At 41.3% G+C, this 17,524-nt stretch overlaps 1 protein-coding gene across 4 annotated transcripts in view; it reads left to right on the plus strand.

Annotated features, from left to right (window-relative positions):
• TLCD4 (TLC domain containing 4) overlaps positions 1-17,524 on the plus strand; it is a 125,238-nt gene that overhangs the window by 12,127 nt on the left and 95,587 nt on the right. Inside the window, exons 1-2 of one of the 4 annotated variants that reach the window (XM_077452860.1) lie at positions 3,350-3,529; positions 5,774-5,904. The exons of 1 other annotated variant lie outside the window; for it this stretch is intronic. In XM_077452860.1, the coding sequence (XP_077308986.1) occupies positions 5,785-5,904 (120 nt within the window). In that variant the 5' untranslated portion in view covers positions 3,350-3,529; positions 5,774-5,784. Of the gene's footprint in view, positions 1-3,349; positions 3,530-5,773; positions 5,905-17,524 lie in introns of those variants that run through there. 2 more of the 4 variants (XM_077452861.1, XM_077452863.1) reach the window with 2 other exon arrangements.

Raw genomic sequence — 17,524 nt, forward strand, 5'->3', positions numbered from 1 at the left:
TCAGTCACGAGTACCAAAACACTATGTTTTTAGTTGTTCAGCTGTTTTATATTTAGCTGATCTGAATGTAAACATTGTTTTTGATGGCCCTGTACACACTGGCGATTAACCTCCCTGGTGGTATGGTTATGTCTGATTTTTGATGCTGAAAGTGGTACATTGTTTTGACGTAAAGGGACACTTTTTGGTTGCCATGGACAATCTCAAGTTTCCAGGCCGAAAGAACAGTATTATAATATAAAACTGAAGCTAGGGCACTGGACAAAGCACTAGGGACAAAAAGCATGTGAAATGAATTTGGCGCCGGTCTCCGTCCCCTGTGCGTCGCGATACTTGCAGGGAACAGAGAACGACACAGTGATAGATCAAGTGGAGGAAACAGCGGGAGGACATTGCAGGATCCTGGGGACAAGGCTCGGGGTTACCACTTTTGGTAATGAAAATTCACCCCGAGCCATACTTGGAGGACCGGAGCAATGTCATGACGTCACTTTCAGTCCAAGGTGGCCCTAGATCTCTTGATAAAGAGGACATGTCATCCTTAATTGTATTACAAGGGATGTTTCCCTTGTCACACGAATATAAGTGATTAAAAAAAAAAAGGGACAGTGTAAAAAATAAAAATAAAAAGTAAAACGAATAATAATAAAAAAAAAAATTAAAGCACCCCCCCATCCCTCTGTGCTCGTGCGCAGAATCCAACGCATATGTAAGGCCACCACACATGTGAGGCATCGCCGCAAATGTTAGAGTGAGAAAAATAATTCTAGTGCTAGACCTCCTCTGTAACTCTAAACAGGTAACCTGTAAAAGCGTTTAAATCATCATCTATGGAGATTTTTCAGTACTGTAGTTTGTTACCATTCCACAAGCGTGCGCAATTTTAAAGCGTCACGTGTTAGGTATCTATTTACTCAGCATAACGTCATCTATCATATTATACAAAAATGGGATAGATACTGTTTTTTTTTTTTCATTCATTAAAATGTATTTTTCCCAAAAAATTGCATTAAAAAAATCGCTGCACAAATACCGTGTGACAAAAAAAAAAATCAACGACCACCATTTTATTCCCTAGGGTCTCTGCTAAAAAAAATGTATAATGCTTGGGGGTTATAAGTAATTTTCTAGAAAAAAATACTGATTTAAACTTGTAAACAAAAGGTGCCAGAAAAAGCCTGGTCTTCATGTGGTTAATGACTCTGAATGCATCCCTACATCACAGATCTGTACACAGCTGTGTGCATTGCCCCATAGACAACTATTCATCTGTTTCCAAAAAAAAAAAAAGTTATGTGCTTACAAATGCAGCCTTTCTTTTCGCCCCTGTGCCTCAGGCTAAGTTTATACTTGTGGCAAACGTTACCGCCCCTCTGAAAAGCGATCCGCAGTGTTTAACAGATGGCGAGCAAGCAATATTTCACTTCCCCAATGCCTTTTTTAACCCTGTAAATGCCATTACACAACCACATCCATTGCACAGAGTTATAAGTTGGTTGCATGTGTGGCACTATTTATTTTATTTGGTGATAGTACTGCCCGCTGATCATAACAGAGGGATCATTTTACCTTGCATTTAAAGCCCTGTCAACTGCCTTTGCAGCTGAAAGCAGAACTTTCAAAAGAGTAAGTTCCACTCCCCCCCCCCCATTATGGGAATGTATTTTTTGGGGGGGGGGGGGGTGGTACCTGATTTTGACAGGTACCCGCTCCCACTTCTGGTCAGATCGCCACGCAGTCTCTTGGGACACTTCGCAAGTCCCAGGAGACCGGCAGAGACCCTAGAGAATAAAATGGTGGCGCACGGTATTTGCTCAGCAATTTTTCAAACGCCTTTTTTTGTGAAAAGAAAAACGGTTTCATGCATTAAAAAAAAAAGCAAACCCAGTAACGTTAGCAAACTTTTTTTGCATAATGTGAAAGATGATGTTACGCAGAGTAAATACCGTATTTATCGGCGTATAACACAAGTTCAAAGTACGCACTGCGATTTGTGAACCGATCTGGGGGTGTCATTAACAATGTATTGACACCCGCAGCAGTTCGTAGAGGGCAGTATGAGCTGCCTGTTTAAGAGATGCGATGCGGGAACCGGCGCTGTAATCATAGCTCTCAACTGTCACTGATTTGGAGCAATGTCCCTCTGTCCCTCAGTCCTCCTCTTTGTCCCTCATAGACAAAAAGATATAAAATGCACTTTTTATCTATCAAAAAATGTTTTCCAGTGCTAAACCTTTCATCTGATTTCTAAATTGCTGCATTTATAAATTCCAAAAGCCAATATAAAGGAATAGTAAATGGTAAAAAAAGGGGTTTAACCTTTTATTTTTTGTACAATTCACCTTTAAGGGGGCATGACAAAGGGTGTGTCCTATACCTGCATACTTTTTGCTGATAGGGGTCCCTCATTCGCATTTCAAAAAGTTGGGAGGTATGGCTGTAATCACGCTGGTTCCCGCATTGCACATATGTGAACCTAGGCTAAAAAATGTGTTTCAGTGCGTTTTTGGTGCATTTAGGTTGGTTCCAGTGTGTTTTTGATGCTTTTTACAGCGTTCCAGTGCAGGGGAAATGTAGCATGTTCTACTTTTTTTTTCTGGAACTGGAACACCTTAGAACTGCAATCACTGGTTTGAACTATACCAGTGATGGCGAACCTTGGCACCCCAGATGTTTTGAAACTACATTTCCCATGATGCTCATCCACTCTGCATTGTAGTGGAGCATCATGGGAAATGTAGTTCCAAAACATCTGGAGTGCCAAGGTTCGCCATCACTAAACTATACCATTAAAAATCATATAACTTACTTCCCTTGAGTTTTCAATGCAGAAAAAAAACGCACTGGACTGCATGTGGTGTGAACTGGCCCTAAGGCCTCATGCACACTCCTGTTATGCCGGGTATAGGCGTCTAATCGCTAGGCATGTTTAGTGTTTTTTTATTTTTTTTTATTTCAATGGCCAGAATAAATTATTATTCTGGCCAATGAAAAAAAAAATTCCAGAACGTGCTTAAAAAGATGTGGCTTAGGTGCATTTTTGAAGCCGCTTTTCTCTTTCTAGGAGTATATATCAAAGATACAATAGGGAAGGGGGCTTGCCTATACAGGCTTACAATCTAGAGGGAGAAGGTGGTCACATGACCTCTTTTGTCACTTTTACCTTCACAGCAGCATATCCGGCAGGCGATGGGAAAAACTTGCAGAGCCGGTTAATGACCCACATTTTTTTTACACTATACCCTTATCTGCTTTGGCGATATGGTTCCCAGTGGCTGATTGGTTGGTTTAATATATACGTTTGTATAATGAGCTTGAGCTCGCCTTGCAGATGCTCTGTAGCTGGTTTTGTGGTCACAGGAGTGGCAGGCACCATGACAGTGCAGTGACATTTGAGCTGACTGCTGACTAACTGGATAACTAACACAGTGTGCCTGATAAAAGTCATCGCAGCTAAGCTCATGAATGTAACAAACTACATGGTCCAAGTCACAGGAGCGTCCCCACAGACTGACGCAAGGAAAAGCAGGTAAATATCTCAGATTTATCAGGAGATATTGGAATAAAACCTTAATTGTGGAAATAATATCTCTAGAGGATTAACATTGGAGCTAAATTCATTAGCACAGTAAGGATTAAATCCCTAATTATTTTTTAGAAGGCGTTTGAAACATTTTATATACAGTGCGGAGGGGTCTTCCCAGCTCCATTTTTATATTTGTCTTACTTTTTACAGGGCATTCCATATATGAGTTCAAAAAAGTGTGAAACATGTATGCTAGCTAGATATATATATATATATATATATATAGTTATATATATATATATATATAGTTATATAGCTATATATTCTTTATTATATTAGATTTATTCATATATATATATATATATATATATATATATATATATATATATATATATATATATAATATAGATAGATATAGTTATATATTCATTAATATTATATTTATTCATATATACATACATACATACATACATACATATATATATATATATATATATATATATATATATATATATATATATATATATATATATATATAGCACTATATCTAGCTAGCATACATGTTTCACACTTTTTTGTATGTATATGTATATATGAATAAATATAATATCAATGAATATATAACTATAGCTATCTATATATATATATATATATATAATGTGTATGTGTGTGTGTGTGTGTGTTAGATAAATATATCGATATAGTGCCCCTTGTATTCGGACACGTCTGGAGCATATGGCGTTATTTTTGTGTAGTCTTGTTCTGTAAGCTTGTAAAGAAAACTTTTGTCTGTCTGCTCCTGCATGAAGCAGTATTTATGCCCCATGCACACAGAACGTCTTTCTGGACATCTGATTGCTGCCAGTAAAACGGGTAAAACGTGACAGTAAAAACAGCTTTTTTTTTAAACCCGATAATGCATGTTTTACAGTGTTTATTGTGATCAGAAGAACTGTTTCTGAATGTGATTTTAGGGCGTTTAGAAAACAGCTCATAAACTCCCCAGCTCATAAACTGCTAAAAACGTCCACGTGTGCATGGACACGTAGGATAACAATAAATTCAAGATTAATCACTGCGCTAGTAACGGTAATAAAGCAGCTGTATTAATTGTATGGTGACAATAAAAAGCATGAAAAATATAATGATATGCAGCGCTATAAATGTAGTATTGCAAATAAAAAGTCTAGCAGAGTGTTTGAAAAAAAGTCCTTGTTCAGGAGAAAAAACTGTAATCACCCGCAGTGTAGACAGAAGTACAAATTAGGTGAATACGGACGTATCCTCCACCGAATATCAACACACCGGGCCTCTTACCAAAAAGACTAGACCACTTAAAGAGGAAGTAAACCTATCAACTCCCTGCAAAGGTAAAGCATAATGGGCTACTATGCGGCATAATGGGCTACTATGCAGCATAATGGGCTACTATCACTCACCTGACAGGAGCCAGCAATGTCACTGCTATCCCCTGTAGCACGAAGCGTCCATCTTCTTCCCGGTATTGCTGCTCCAGTGCTGTGAGTGGCCAGAGCAGCGATGACGTCATTCCTGCGCATGCGCATGGGAGCCGCCACTAACAGCATATCGCTGTTAGCAGTGGCATGCTCAGTGCACCTGCGCGCCACTGTCTACGCCGCATGCGCCGTAGACAGCGGTGCCTGTCTTTTTGTAAATATCTCCTAAACCGTGTAGGTTTAGGAGATATTTCATGGACCTACAGGTAAGCCTAGATTAAGGTCAAAGTGGTCTGTAAGGGTTTACAACCACTTTAATCGCAGGTGGTCAAACAGGCATGATAAATCCACAGAGCCATGAAACCATGGGGATCATAGATGGCTGGGTCTTGTAGTTCCACCAAATAATCAGAGGTGCATGCATAAAATATAAAAGATGTTGTAGTATTATAAAACCAGAGTCATATTTATTCAAAGAAAAAAACAGGGTACTCACATTTCATCAGATAAAAACGAGCATGTAAAAGACAGCATTCTGTATAAACAGCATTTCTTTCCAACCACAAAGATGGCCGCGGTCAACACGTTGCAGTGCCGTGATGTCAAAACTCCTCCCAATGCAGCATTTCGTCCAGTCGAACATCATTAGGGGCGTGAATGAATGAATGAAATACTTATATAGCGCACAATGCGAACTGAATCGCCTCCAGGCGCTGTGGCGAGCTTTGATCATCTGCTAAAAGAGGAAGGTCTTGAGTTTTTTCCTAAAAGCCAGATGATTTTCTTCCAGGCGGATGTTGAATGGTAGAGCATTCCATAGCTGAGGCCCTTGGACAGCGAATCTCCGATCACCCTTGGATTTATACCGGGCTTTGGGCACGAGGAGGAGGTTTTTGTTGGCTGATCGAAGACTGCGGTTTGGTGTGTAATGATTTATTTTCTCCATTAGGTATTGCGGAGCTTCTCTATGCACGCATTTGTGGGTGAGGCAAAGGGTCGTGAACGTGATCCGATTTTTTACGGTTAGCCAATGTAAGCTCCTCAGTGAAGGAGAGATGGATTCCCAGGGTTTTTTCCTGTTATCAGCCTTGCCGCCGTGTTTTGGATCAGTTGTAATCGCGCAAGTTGATATTGTGGTAATCCTATGTAAAGCGAGTTTGTGTAGTCCAGTCGTGAATTAATGATTGTTCCAACTACCACTGCTTTGTCATTCTTTGGGATAAAAGGGATGAGTCTGCGAAGCATGCGCAGCAGATGGTGAGATCGACTGACTACAGATCCTATCTGCGCATTCATTGACATTTGTGCGTCTAAAATAACCCCCGAGACTCTTCGCTTTGGTCTTTGGGGAGATAGTCTGCCCAAAGACGTGATAGGATGTAGGTTAACAAAGAGGAGAGTTTCAAGTATAGATAAAGGCAAAACTTTTTTTTTTTTTTTTTTTTAGATTTGGATAGAGTGGTGATGGATTAGAACACGTCAGTTTTTTTTTGCTGTTAAAGAGATTCACCCTCCATATTTGTCATGTTTACCATTATCATTGAAAGTGAAAATAAAGGAAAATCCCACATTTTGGGTTGTCCCCAGAAAAGTAAAAGAGAGAAAATGTTTCAATGGGAACACTAGTTCTGGTGACCTGGGGGTTCCCAAGGAATTCCCTTAATTTGCAGGAATTTCCTCTTACTTCCTGTTTTGGCTATGGGACAGGAAGTGAAAGAAAGTCCCCCTGGCAAAATGAAAGTTATAACTCTCCCTTACTCTATTCAAAATGAGAAAAAAAGTTTTGCCTATAGTTCTACTTTAAGGGCGGTTAAAAAAAAAGCCTAAACTCACAAAAATTTGAGCTTACCAGCAGCTGTGTACATGAGGCCTTATAGTAAGCCACGGGGTTATTCAGCTTACCAGACTCCTCCTATACCTGAGACGTCACCTTTGTGTGGACTGGTCCTTTAATGGATACTTACATTGCATAAAAGCTTTACCATGGGCACCTGGGGCTGTATGATATAAAATTTGGGCATTTTTTTCTGCTCAGGAGCCAGATATTGTGAACAAAAGCCAACAGAAATGAACGAATTTACCCAGGTACAGTATACAGGCACATGGGTATGGATGTACGTTCCTGAATGCAAACTGTCTAGGGGAAGTATCTGTACGCATGCGCGTGCTTATTCGAGTATGGCGTATACCTGCGTACAGTCATGCACAGCCATTGATTTCTGTGGATGGTGGTATGAGGCACCTGTGACTCCCAGACTGGGAAATAAACGCAAACTTTCAAAAGTTATTTTTATTATTTTTATTTGACTTCTTTTATTAAAATGGAGCGATCCTGCCTTAAGAGTCTTTGTTCAGACATTTCTTTGTATAGGGTGACAACGCTCTGTCTGTATCTTTCATATGACCTGCGTTGTCACCCTGTGTGTTTGCAGCATTGAGAGGCCGCAAAGAATAAAAAAGGTAAAAAATATTTGATCAGAAAGTGTTGACTGTTTTTGATACACTGTACATTCGCAAAGTAAACATCGTTTATTTAGGATGTATATGTTATTAGTAGGCCTCTTAAGCCTAGTGCACAGGGGCTGAATGTCGGGTGACATCGGCCAGTTTTTATTGAGCTAGCCAATGTCGCCAGACATTCTGCCCGTGTGTATGGCAGCTGGGCCGACGGAAGCCAGCCGAGCATGCTGGAAAACCAGCAGTTGACTGGCTCCCGATCAGCGCTCTTAACTGCTGACTGGATATTTTTGGCGGGGGGCCGTCCCCCCGTCAGAACCAATTAAAACAGCAGGGGAGATCACTGTACTAACATCGTACTTTTAGTACATCAGCTACGTCCGGAGCTGTCACTTTTCTCTCCGGGTTGAACGAAAAAATACTAGTAGTGTGTACTAGGCTTCAGGGGTCATTCACAGGGGTGCAGAGGGTCATACAACGTAGGGTTGGGGAAAAAATCTATTTAAATCTTGAATCGAGTTGAGAGGTCAAATCGATTCAAAATTTAAGCAAATCGTTTTTTTTTGTTTTTTTTTACCACGCCCCGATCCTGAGGAGCTACGGGCAGGAGTTTTTAGGTGAGGCCGCGGCTTTGGCCTAGTCCGCTAGGCCGGAAGCCGCAGACTAGGCCGAAGCTGCGGACTAGGCCAAAGCCTCGCCTAAAAACTCCTGCCCGCATCTCCTCAGGACCTGCGCAGTGTCCATAAAAAAACAACTCGATTCGAATCGTGAATCAAGTTATCTTTTTTTAAAAATCGCTGATTTTTTTTCTTTTAAGAAAATCGCCCAGCTCTAATACAACGTAGGAGTCCTTGAACACAGTACTGATCTATGAGCATCAAACCCTCCTGGCAGAAGATTCCTAAACTAAAAGCAATATTTTATTCCATATAATGCATCTGTTTATACACATTATAGCAATAACATAATCTACTATTCAAGGAGGTTGAATTGTGTGTAAATACTAACTAGCAAAGCATGTCTGTGTATTTTTTTTTTTTTTTATTGATCTAAAAGCAGTAGGCACCATTCAGATCATTTAAAAAAAATGCCTGAATGCCATAATGTGGCATTTTTGGAACTCTTGTGCAGACATAAAATCTTGTTTTTCTGCACTTGGAAGTCATATTTCTTTGCATACTTCCATGGGTAGTAGAATGTACAGATCAATAGCAGGTTGCAATTATTCGCTGCTAACCACACATTTACATGCGCACAAGGACGGATGTGTGCGCCTGGATGCAAACCGTTTGAATTTAGGACCATTCATCCCTGTATTATTAATATTATTATACGGGATTTATATAGCGCTAACAGTTTGTGCAGTGCTTTACAACATGAGGGAAGACAGTACAGTTTTAATACAGGAGGAATCAGAGGGCCCTGCTCATTAGAGCTTACAATCTAAAAGGGAGGATCAAGTGATACAAAAGGTAATTACTGTGTGGGATGAGTTGATGGAGAAAACAAATGTATGGTTGTTAGGTGGAGGCAGGATAGACTTTTTTTTAAACAGAAGGGGTTTTAGAGATTGCCTAAAAGTGGACAGAGTAGAATATAGTCGGACAGATTGGGGTGGGGAGTTCCAGAGGATGGGAGAGGCTCAGGGGAAGTCTTGGAGGCGAGAATGGGAGGAGGTGACAAGGGATCTAGAGAGCAGGAGGTCTTCGGATGAATGAAGAGAACGATTTGGTTGGTATTTTGAGACGTTAGTGGGCGAAGGGGCAAAGTTGTGGATGGCTTTGTAAGTTGTTAGTATTTAGAATTTAATTCATTGGGTGAGTGAAGTGGAGGGATTGGCAGAGAGGGGCAGGAGACACTGATTAATTGGTAAGGTGGATGAGCCTGGCAGCAGCATTCATGATGGACTGAAAGGGGGGGGGGGATAAGAGCACATACATTGTAAGAGAACATACAAAGCAATGGATTTCTATGTGCCTCATTCAAACCACAAGGCTGTGTAAATGTGTGTTTCAGTTGTCTGCAGCATGCCTGTAGTTTATTGTAACACACGTGAACACATGTAAATGTAATGCAATGGAAAGTAATAAAATGAAAGATGAATTGCTGTTAATGTTTTGTTGCTTCCAGGGACCTGTCGCTTCACAATGGATGACCTCAAAACATATGCCAGTGCTCATAAAAAGGCAACTTACTGCAACACACATGAAAACACACGTTCAATGTACTTCAATGTGCATACATTTTTGATGCGTTGTGACAAGTTTTTTATGTGGAGTCTGGCTTGAAAGAGCCTCTAAACAAAGTAGATATTCTTAATATCCCTCTTCAGGAACTTGTAATTGTGAGGTGTGTTTTTGTATTGTTTCTTTGACAGATACATAATCTAGTAGGGTAAATTGTGTGACATGTCCATCCTTCACTGTGACAGTGATGGACAGGGATACATGTTGTAGATAAAAGTTCTCTGAATTGATGGATTGTATTTTCATATGATGATGCATTTGTTGGGTTCTTCAACCAGCAGGTATGAATAATCATGTACTGGTTTCTTATAACATATTGGGGAGATCAGAAATATCTCGGCTTAGGTATCTAGTTGCCCATGGCAGACATTTTGATGGACCTCTTTTGATGAACCACTTATGTGACACATAAACAAAAGGGGCAGCTGCCCTGGGCCCTCTCATTGTTGTGGAGCTCAAAGCAGCTACCTCATACTTGCCAACTATCCTGGTTTAAATTCCCTTGCCCCTTGAGGTTTTAGTCCTGTGCTGTGTCCCAATATCTCAGTGTGAAGTTCTGCTACTAATGCTGCCCAGCTCTGCCCTATTGTTGTGTACAGATGACTCACCCATAGACCTTGTGTAAATTACTGGCATTCATATGTAAATAGCAGTGGCCGGCAGCATTGATATGTATATCATGCCCCCTGAGGTCATTATCCACAATAAAAAGGGTCACTGGTTCAAATCCCAACCATGACACTACCTGCCTGGAGTTTGCATGTTCTTCCTGTGCCTGCGTGGGTTTCCTCCGGGTACTCCGCTTTCCTCCCACACTCCAAAGATATGCAGGTAGGTTAATTGGCTTCTGTCCAAAATTGGCCCTAGTATATGAATGGGGACTTTGGATTGTGGGCTCCTTGAGGGTAGGGACTGATGTGAGTGTGTGATGTACAGGGATAAGGACAATTGTAGACACTCACTCAGGTTGAACTGGATGGACTGGTGTCTTTATTCAAACTTACTAACTATCTAACAGGCAGAAATCATGTGCTGTAACCTCTAGCAACTAACCAGCAAGCTGTAATGTGTTCTGTAACCTCTAGCAACCAGTCAGTGAGCAGTAATGATACAATGTAATCTCTGGCAACCAATTGCAATAGCTGCCTGATCTGATTCAGTAAACTGATTTTGAGTCCGCTATTTATTGTATGTCTCAGAGTAGGTGAAGAGCGAAACTGCATGGGGGGGGGGGGAGTTTTGCCCAGGGTCCAATCGATATTAAAGACGGCCCTGATTTTCACATAGGGTAAGGATGTGTTAAAAGCTGTGCAAATACTGGGTTTGAGAAGGATGGAAATGACGTAAGAACTTTAGAGCGCTCCAGCAGCTATCTGACTAATTGGGTCAAATCCACACGTTCCCCAATAACCTATATAGTATGTAGCTGTGTAGTTTGTGGTCCAGTAAAACCTGATTTTGCCTTGCATGGGTGGAGGGAGCTATAAAAATTCCAACCTAATAAATGTATTTATATACAGAATATGGAAATGAATCCAGTTTAGGGAAAGCTATATTGTCCCAGGACAGAAGCTGAATACCTTCAACCCCACAGCCCTGATACCCCACCACGTCTAGGAGCATGGAAAGGGTAAGCATGATCCTTCTCAATCCCACAACACAATGCTCAGTGATATAAAATGATCTAATTATTGTATAAAAACAGATAAACAGAAACCTGCCAAGAACCTGACAATCCCAAATAAAAATATAAAAAATATGCATTGCATGTCAAAAAAGTCAGTAAATCCAGATAGGCAGCTAGGGTTATCATTTTATAAGTTATGTTCATGATGGGTCCCAACACACAGTTGGAGATGTTCCAAGACCCTGTGGGGTACATCCATATGTTCTGGGAATGTCTGGCTACACAGCTATTCTGGCCTAATGTAGCAGAATTTATTATGAATATGACCATCATCCAAGTCCCTTTAAATATATACATTCTGTTGGGCCTGGGCCTGGTTGAACCACTCATACAGCCAGGCCTCCATTTGTTCTACGCTAAGAAGGCTATTGTACTAAAATGAAAGTCAGCCGCAGCTCTTACACTGGATTTTTGGATTCCACTTTATAAGGCTTTAAAGCAGGGTGGATTTGATTTAAATCAAGTTGATATAAATCACGATTTAAATCACTAGTAAAAAAGCTTGATTTAAATCAACTCGATTTAAATCATATTTTTTAAAGAGCAACTGCCATCTCTGTCCTGCAGCGGCTCCTCCTTTGACCCGCTGTTGACCCACCGACAGTCCCATTTATTTTAATGGGATGGCTGGTGATGTGGCAATGACAACAAGGTAAGGGATGTGGTGGCAGCAGGTGAGTGGATGCCCGCTAACAGGTGCTGCTATGATGGATCTGAAATGACAGGTGCTCTTTAATTGTAAGGACTCATTCTTGCTGGTAGTTAGAATCTTTAATATTTGCAAACAAAATAAAGGTTTTCTATTTAGAATAATAAACTGTCATGTTAATAAAACATCGATATCAGAACACAGTTTAATCATACAGTTTGTAGTGTACATAGATTTGCAAACCAATGGGATAAAGGAATACTCTTGAATTTTGGTTTATCTCATGGTTACTGTGACATTGTGTGAATGCATCAATGCAGTGCGTGTTATCTCAGCTTGCAGAGCTTGGATTCATTGCATGAGTTTACCAAAAATGTAAATATTGCAGAATATACAGCCTCATGCTACATAACTAAGCTCCATTTCATACTGAATAAACTCAATTATTCATGTATCTTAAATAGAAACCTATATTTAGATAGATTTTTACTCCAAAAGCATTTTATTTAAATAAAATTGATATAAATCAACAAAATCAGATTTAAATAAAGAAAAATTTTTTTTTTTTAAAAACATTGATATATATCCATCCAACTTTGAGGTTGCCCCGCAAAATTAGGTATGGTTTTTTTTTTTAGATATAAAAATAGTACTAGATGAATTCATCCTAACTCCTTAATAGGTGGGGTCATCCTTTTAATGGGAGCAGGGAGGGACATTTTTATCACCTTCTCTACAAGCTTTCAGGCTATATAAGGATTTTATGTGTCTAACAGATTATTGCGGAGTCTGGTCAATTTTGTTTTTCTTTACTGGTGTTTATACTGCTAGTGATGTTTCTCACTTTCATGTGCATTGACTATTTTGTACTCCTAAACCACAGTTATGTCCAAATGGTTAATCTTTAAGCTTAATTGAAAGCTCAACAAAGAATTAGCAAAAAAAAAAAAAGTCAACCTCCTTGACCAATAATGAGGCTTATTTGTGTCCACCCTCAGGTAAGATTACTGGTTGTCTATACCCATCCCACTATTCAAAGCCATGAAGTGTTGAGAAAGAATGGTCAGCAGTAGTACCGTGTCGTGCACCAAGTCTGGACGTTGCTGTGTGCGAAGTTTCCCATGTTCATTCAGTTCAGCCATCAGAAGGTGGCTCATCCAATGGGGCTGATTTACTAAGGGGTATTGTAGTTGTAGTAGTTGTTCACTTTGCAAAGTTTATGTTTACATAGCATAGTAAATTAGTGAAGCTGTGTAACCTTGTTCCCTAGTGTGTCACTGACCTGAAAAAGAATGCGGTACAGGAGTTTGGACTTTTTAGACATCACTTGTTGTACACTTGTTTCTGACCAGGGCCTCCCTATATACCAGTGATTCTCAACCAGTGTTCCTCCAAAAGTTGCTAGGGGTTCCTTCAGCACTGGGCAATTTCTACCTCTCAGATAAGTTCCCACTGACACCATTGCTATTTTTAGCTATCTGTAAGGAGGTTATTTTTCCCAATGACCACAAGTGTAAGGACCATTCTTCTCACTGACCATCACACTAATGTATCATGAGTTGTAGATTTTGAAAATGTAGGAGGGGTTCCCGGAGACCGAAGAACTATTTCAAGGGTTCCTCTGTGTTGAAAAGGTTGAGAAAGGCTGCTATATGCTGTAGTTAATCTAAGATAAGGATGACAACGCTGGAGCTGGCACTTCAAAAAACATAATTTAGCAATGGAAGCTCCATATTCTTTTCAACACAGTTTCACTTTAAAAGCTACACCTATAAAAAAATGCTCACCGAAATTTAGGGTGAAAAATAAACCGTGGTACAGGCACCTCCTGAACCATCCCACCTCTGTATGGACCTGAGTTGAAGCAATAGTCTGCAAGAGATGATACACTGGTCTCACGTTCGTTGCTTTCCATGATCAAATTTTGAAAAATAATTGTACATTTTTGCTTTTTTGACGTATGGGTACATTTTTTTTATTTTATTTTTGCAAAATGCAGAATTCTTCTTTAAATTAACATGTTGCATGGCTATATGCAATAAAACAGACACAGTGAAGTGCCCAATGATGCCTGAGCTACAATATTCCAGCTTCCTAAATCTTCATTGAAGCTGTATGAAGTGCTGAACATGTGTACAGGTAGAACTGACACACCCCTACTGTTCTCTCTACCTAGGTTACCTATTGCATGGTCTGATCTATGTCACTTAGGACAAGGACATGCTTAAGAAAGACAGATACTGCATAATAAGAACCATAGGGAGCGCCAGCAGCTATCTAGGCCAGTGTTTCTCAACTTTTTTTCAGTCAGGGCACTCTTGAACAATACTGGACAGTCTTGAGGCACCCTTTAAAAATAATGCACCGTCACGAGATGCCCCCATTCTAAAATGTAAAAATAATTCTAATAGTTTTACATAATGCAGCAACATCCACAAGTCCAAGTAGGACACCCAACGTTAGAGGTGATTTATTCTTCCAGAGCAAATACACTTTTACAAACTGGTACTGACTAGTGTTCCAATGTTTCTCTTCTCCCTCGGTTTCTCTCCATCCCTCTGCTAATGTGACCCCAATGGTGATGGAGAGGGCAGGAGACGGTCAAACAAGGATGCTATGCATGCAACTGACATCTTTATCAACTGATGAAGCCATTGTTCGTTAGGATGCCGGCAGCTAGAAGGTTGTAATGGTGCACAATGAAAAGCTGTGACTTAGCATAACTAATAAGGCAGCCTTCATCCACATGCTGGCTTGTATAAAATTTTTGGTCAATTTTTAGGCATTTTGCCAAGGCAACCCCTGAAGAAACCTTAAAGCGGGAGTCTTTTTTAAAAGTCAGCAGCTACAAATACTGCAGCTGCTGAATTTTAAAATAAGGACACTCGCCTGTCCAGGGTCCAGCGATGTCGGCACCCAAGGCTGAACCGTCCCTCGGTCCTCGGGTGCTGCCTGCCGCCATCTTCAGTAAGGGAATCAGGAAATGAAGCTTTGCGGCTTCACTTCTCAGTTCCCTACTGCGCATGTGCGAGTCGCGCAGCGCAATCCGAATGGTCCCTGCTGTCTCTGGTACTCATGTGTGTCCCAGCAGACAGCGCGGGGGGACGGGAAGAGGCGTAGACTCCTGTAGGAGTTTATGCCCAGAAGTGGGTGCAAATACCTGTATCTGCACCCCCCCTCCCCCGAAAGGTGCCAAATGTTACACCGGAAGGGGGAGGGTTTCTGAAAAGCGGAGGTTACATTTTTGTGTGAACCTCCACTTTAGGGCACCCTGGTTGAAAAAGGCTAATCTAAGCAATTGCTCCTTTGCAATACAGAATTCCCATTCACGTTGTGTTGCCTGTTGGTCCAAGTTATTGTATGTGTCAACACTACAAGTTTACCCATCAGATTCTTGCTAACCCATATGTAGCTGTGCACTGTGTAGTCTGGTAAAGTCTGATCTGTCTCTGCCTGGGTGGAGGGAGCTATAAACTCTATGTATATCTGTATATATGGAAATGAATCCAGCTTAGGGAGTGTCACGCTGTTCCTGGAAGTGTAGTTGAATACTTCTCAACTTTCCAGCCCTAAAAGCAGGATGACTGTCATCATCTTTTGCATGCATAGAATAAGGAATTTACAACCCCTGCAATGGCCAGGGGGGACATGACTGTTTATTAACCTTTGTCATTAGTATGCTATGTACTAGGTTCTGTGTGCTCTACAAATGGGGTTCTTAACCAGGGCTATCCATACTTCGAGCGGCTATGGGAACCAAATGAGAGGGTATGAAACTGGATCTATGAATAGCTTAAAAATTATTTAAACTGGATTCTCTGTATTACTGAAGCTGAAATCAAAATACAGAAATCAACTTGATGTATCAGAAGACACAGATCCTCAAGGGCTTATGCATATGGCCACAAAAATCGGTATCGGTATCTTTATCGGTAGAGCATTTTTTTATACAGATCTGAACACAGGTGTATGAGCCCAAGCACACAGTTTTGTAAACATCGGTAAACAATTGCTGTGTTTAGATCTAACATTTAGGGCCGGTTCACACTGCAGGCGATGGGAGGCGACACCGACTTGCCTCGCCGCGACCTGCCGCGACCTCAGCGGCAACTTGCAGATGACTTCTGTATAGAAGTCAATGCAAGTCGCCCCGAGGTCGCCCGAAAGTAGTACAGGAACCTTTTTTCTGAGTCGGAGCGACTCGAGTCGCTCCTCTCAGAACGGTTCCATTGTACAGAACGGGGGCGACTTGTCAGATCGAGGCGAGGCAAGTCGTGTCGCCTCGCATCGCCCGCAGTGTGAACCGGCTCTTACATGCATGCCAGTGCAAATATACTCCATCGACCTGATCAGGGCCCTCATGTAAAAATCTGCTTAATTACATACTATTGAGTTGACATGTTAGCCCTGAATTATTATTATTATTATACAGGTTTTATATAGCGCCAACAGTTTGCTCAGCGCTTTACAACATGAGGGCAGACATTACATTTACATTACAATTTGGTACAAGAGGAATCAGAGGGCCCTGCTCGTTAGAGCTTATAATCTAAAAAGGAAGGGGCAATTGATACAAAAGGTAATAGCTGTGGGGGATGAGCTGATGGAGGAAGTAAAACAGTGTTAGTGCGAGCATGGGAGGAGGTGACAAGGGAGCTAGAGAGCAGGAGGTCTTGGAATGACCGTAGAGGGCGGTTTGGTTGGTATTTTGGGACTAAGTCAGTGATGTAGCTGGGGACAGAGTTATGGATGGCTTTGTAAATTATTGTTAGTACTTTGAATTTTATGCGTTGGGTGAGTGGAAGCCAGTGCAGGGATTGGCAGAGAGGGGTGGAGGACACTGAATGGCTGGTAAGGTGGATGAGTCTGGCAGCGGCATTCATTATGGTCTGGAGGGGGGATAGTCTGTGTAAAGGTAATCCAACGAGGAGGGAGTTGCAGTAGTCGAGGCGAGAGATGATCAGGGAGTGAATTAGAAGCTTGGTGGTGTCATTAGTTAAAAAGGGGCGTATTCTGGAAATGTTGCGGAGGCTAAGGCGGCATGATTTGGACAGGGCTTGTATGTGGGCCTGAAAGGACAGTTCGGAGTCTAAGGTTACCCCTAGCACTCTGGCATGTGGGGATGGACTGATAGATGTGCCATTGATCTTGACAGAGAAGTCAGGCGAAGGGGTACGTGGGGGAGGAAATATTAAGAGCTCGGTTTTAGATAGATTAAGTTTGAGGAAGTGGTGTGACATCCAGGCTGATATGTCTGTTAGTAGATCAGCGATGCGTGAGGAGATTGATGGGGTGAGCTGAGGGGTAGAGAGATAGATTTGGGTGTCATCAGCATATAAATGGTAGTGAAAGCCATGGGAGGCTGACCCAGGGAGGACGTGTAGATCGAGAATAGTAGAGGTCCAAGGACAGAACCTTGGGGGACCCCAACGGTAAGAGGAGTTGGAGAGGAGGAAGTAGAGTTGTAAGTGACACTGAAGGTGCGATGAGATAGGTTATATA

The sequence above is a fragment of the Lithobates pipiens genome, unplaced genomic scaffold, assembly GCF_037356315.1.
Source record: "Lithobates pipiens isolate NorthernLeopardFrog02 unplaced genomic scaffold, aLitPip1_a1.2 Scaffold_23, whole genome shotgun sequence".
Classification (NCBI taxonomy): Eukaryota; Metazoa; Chordata; class Amphibia; order Anura; family Ranidae; genus Lithobates; species Lithobates pipiens.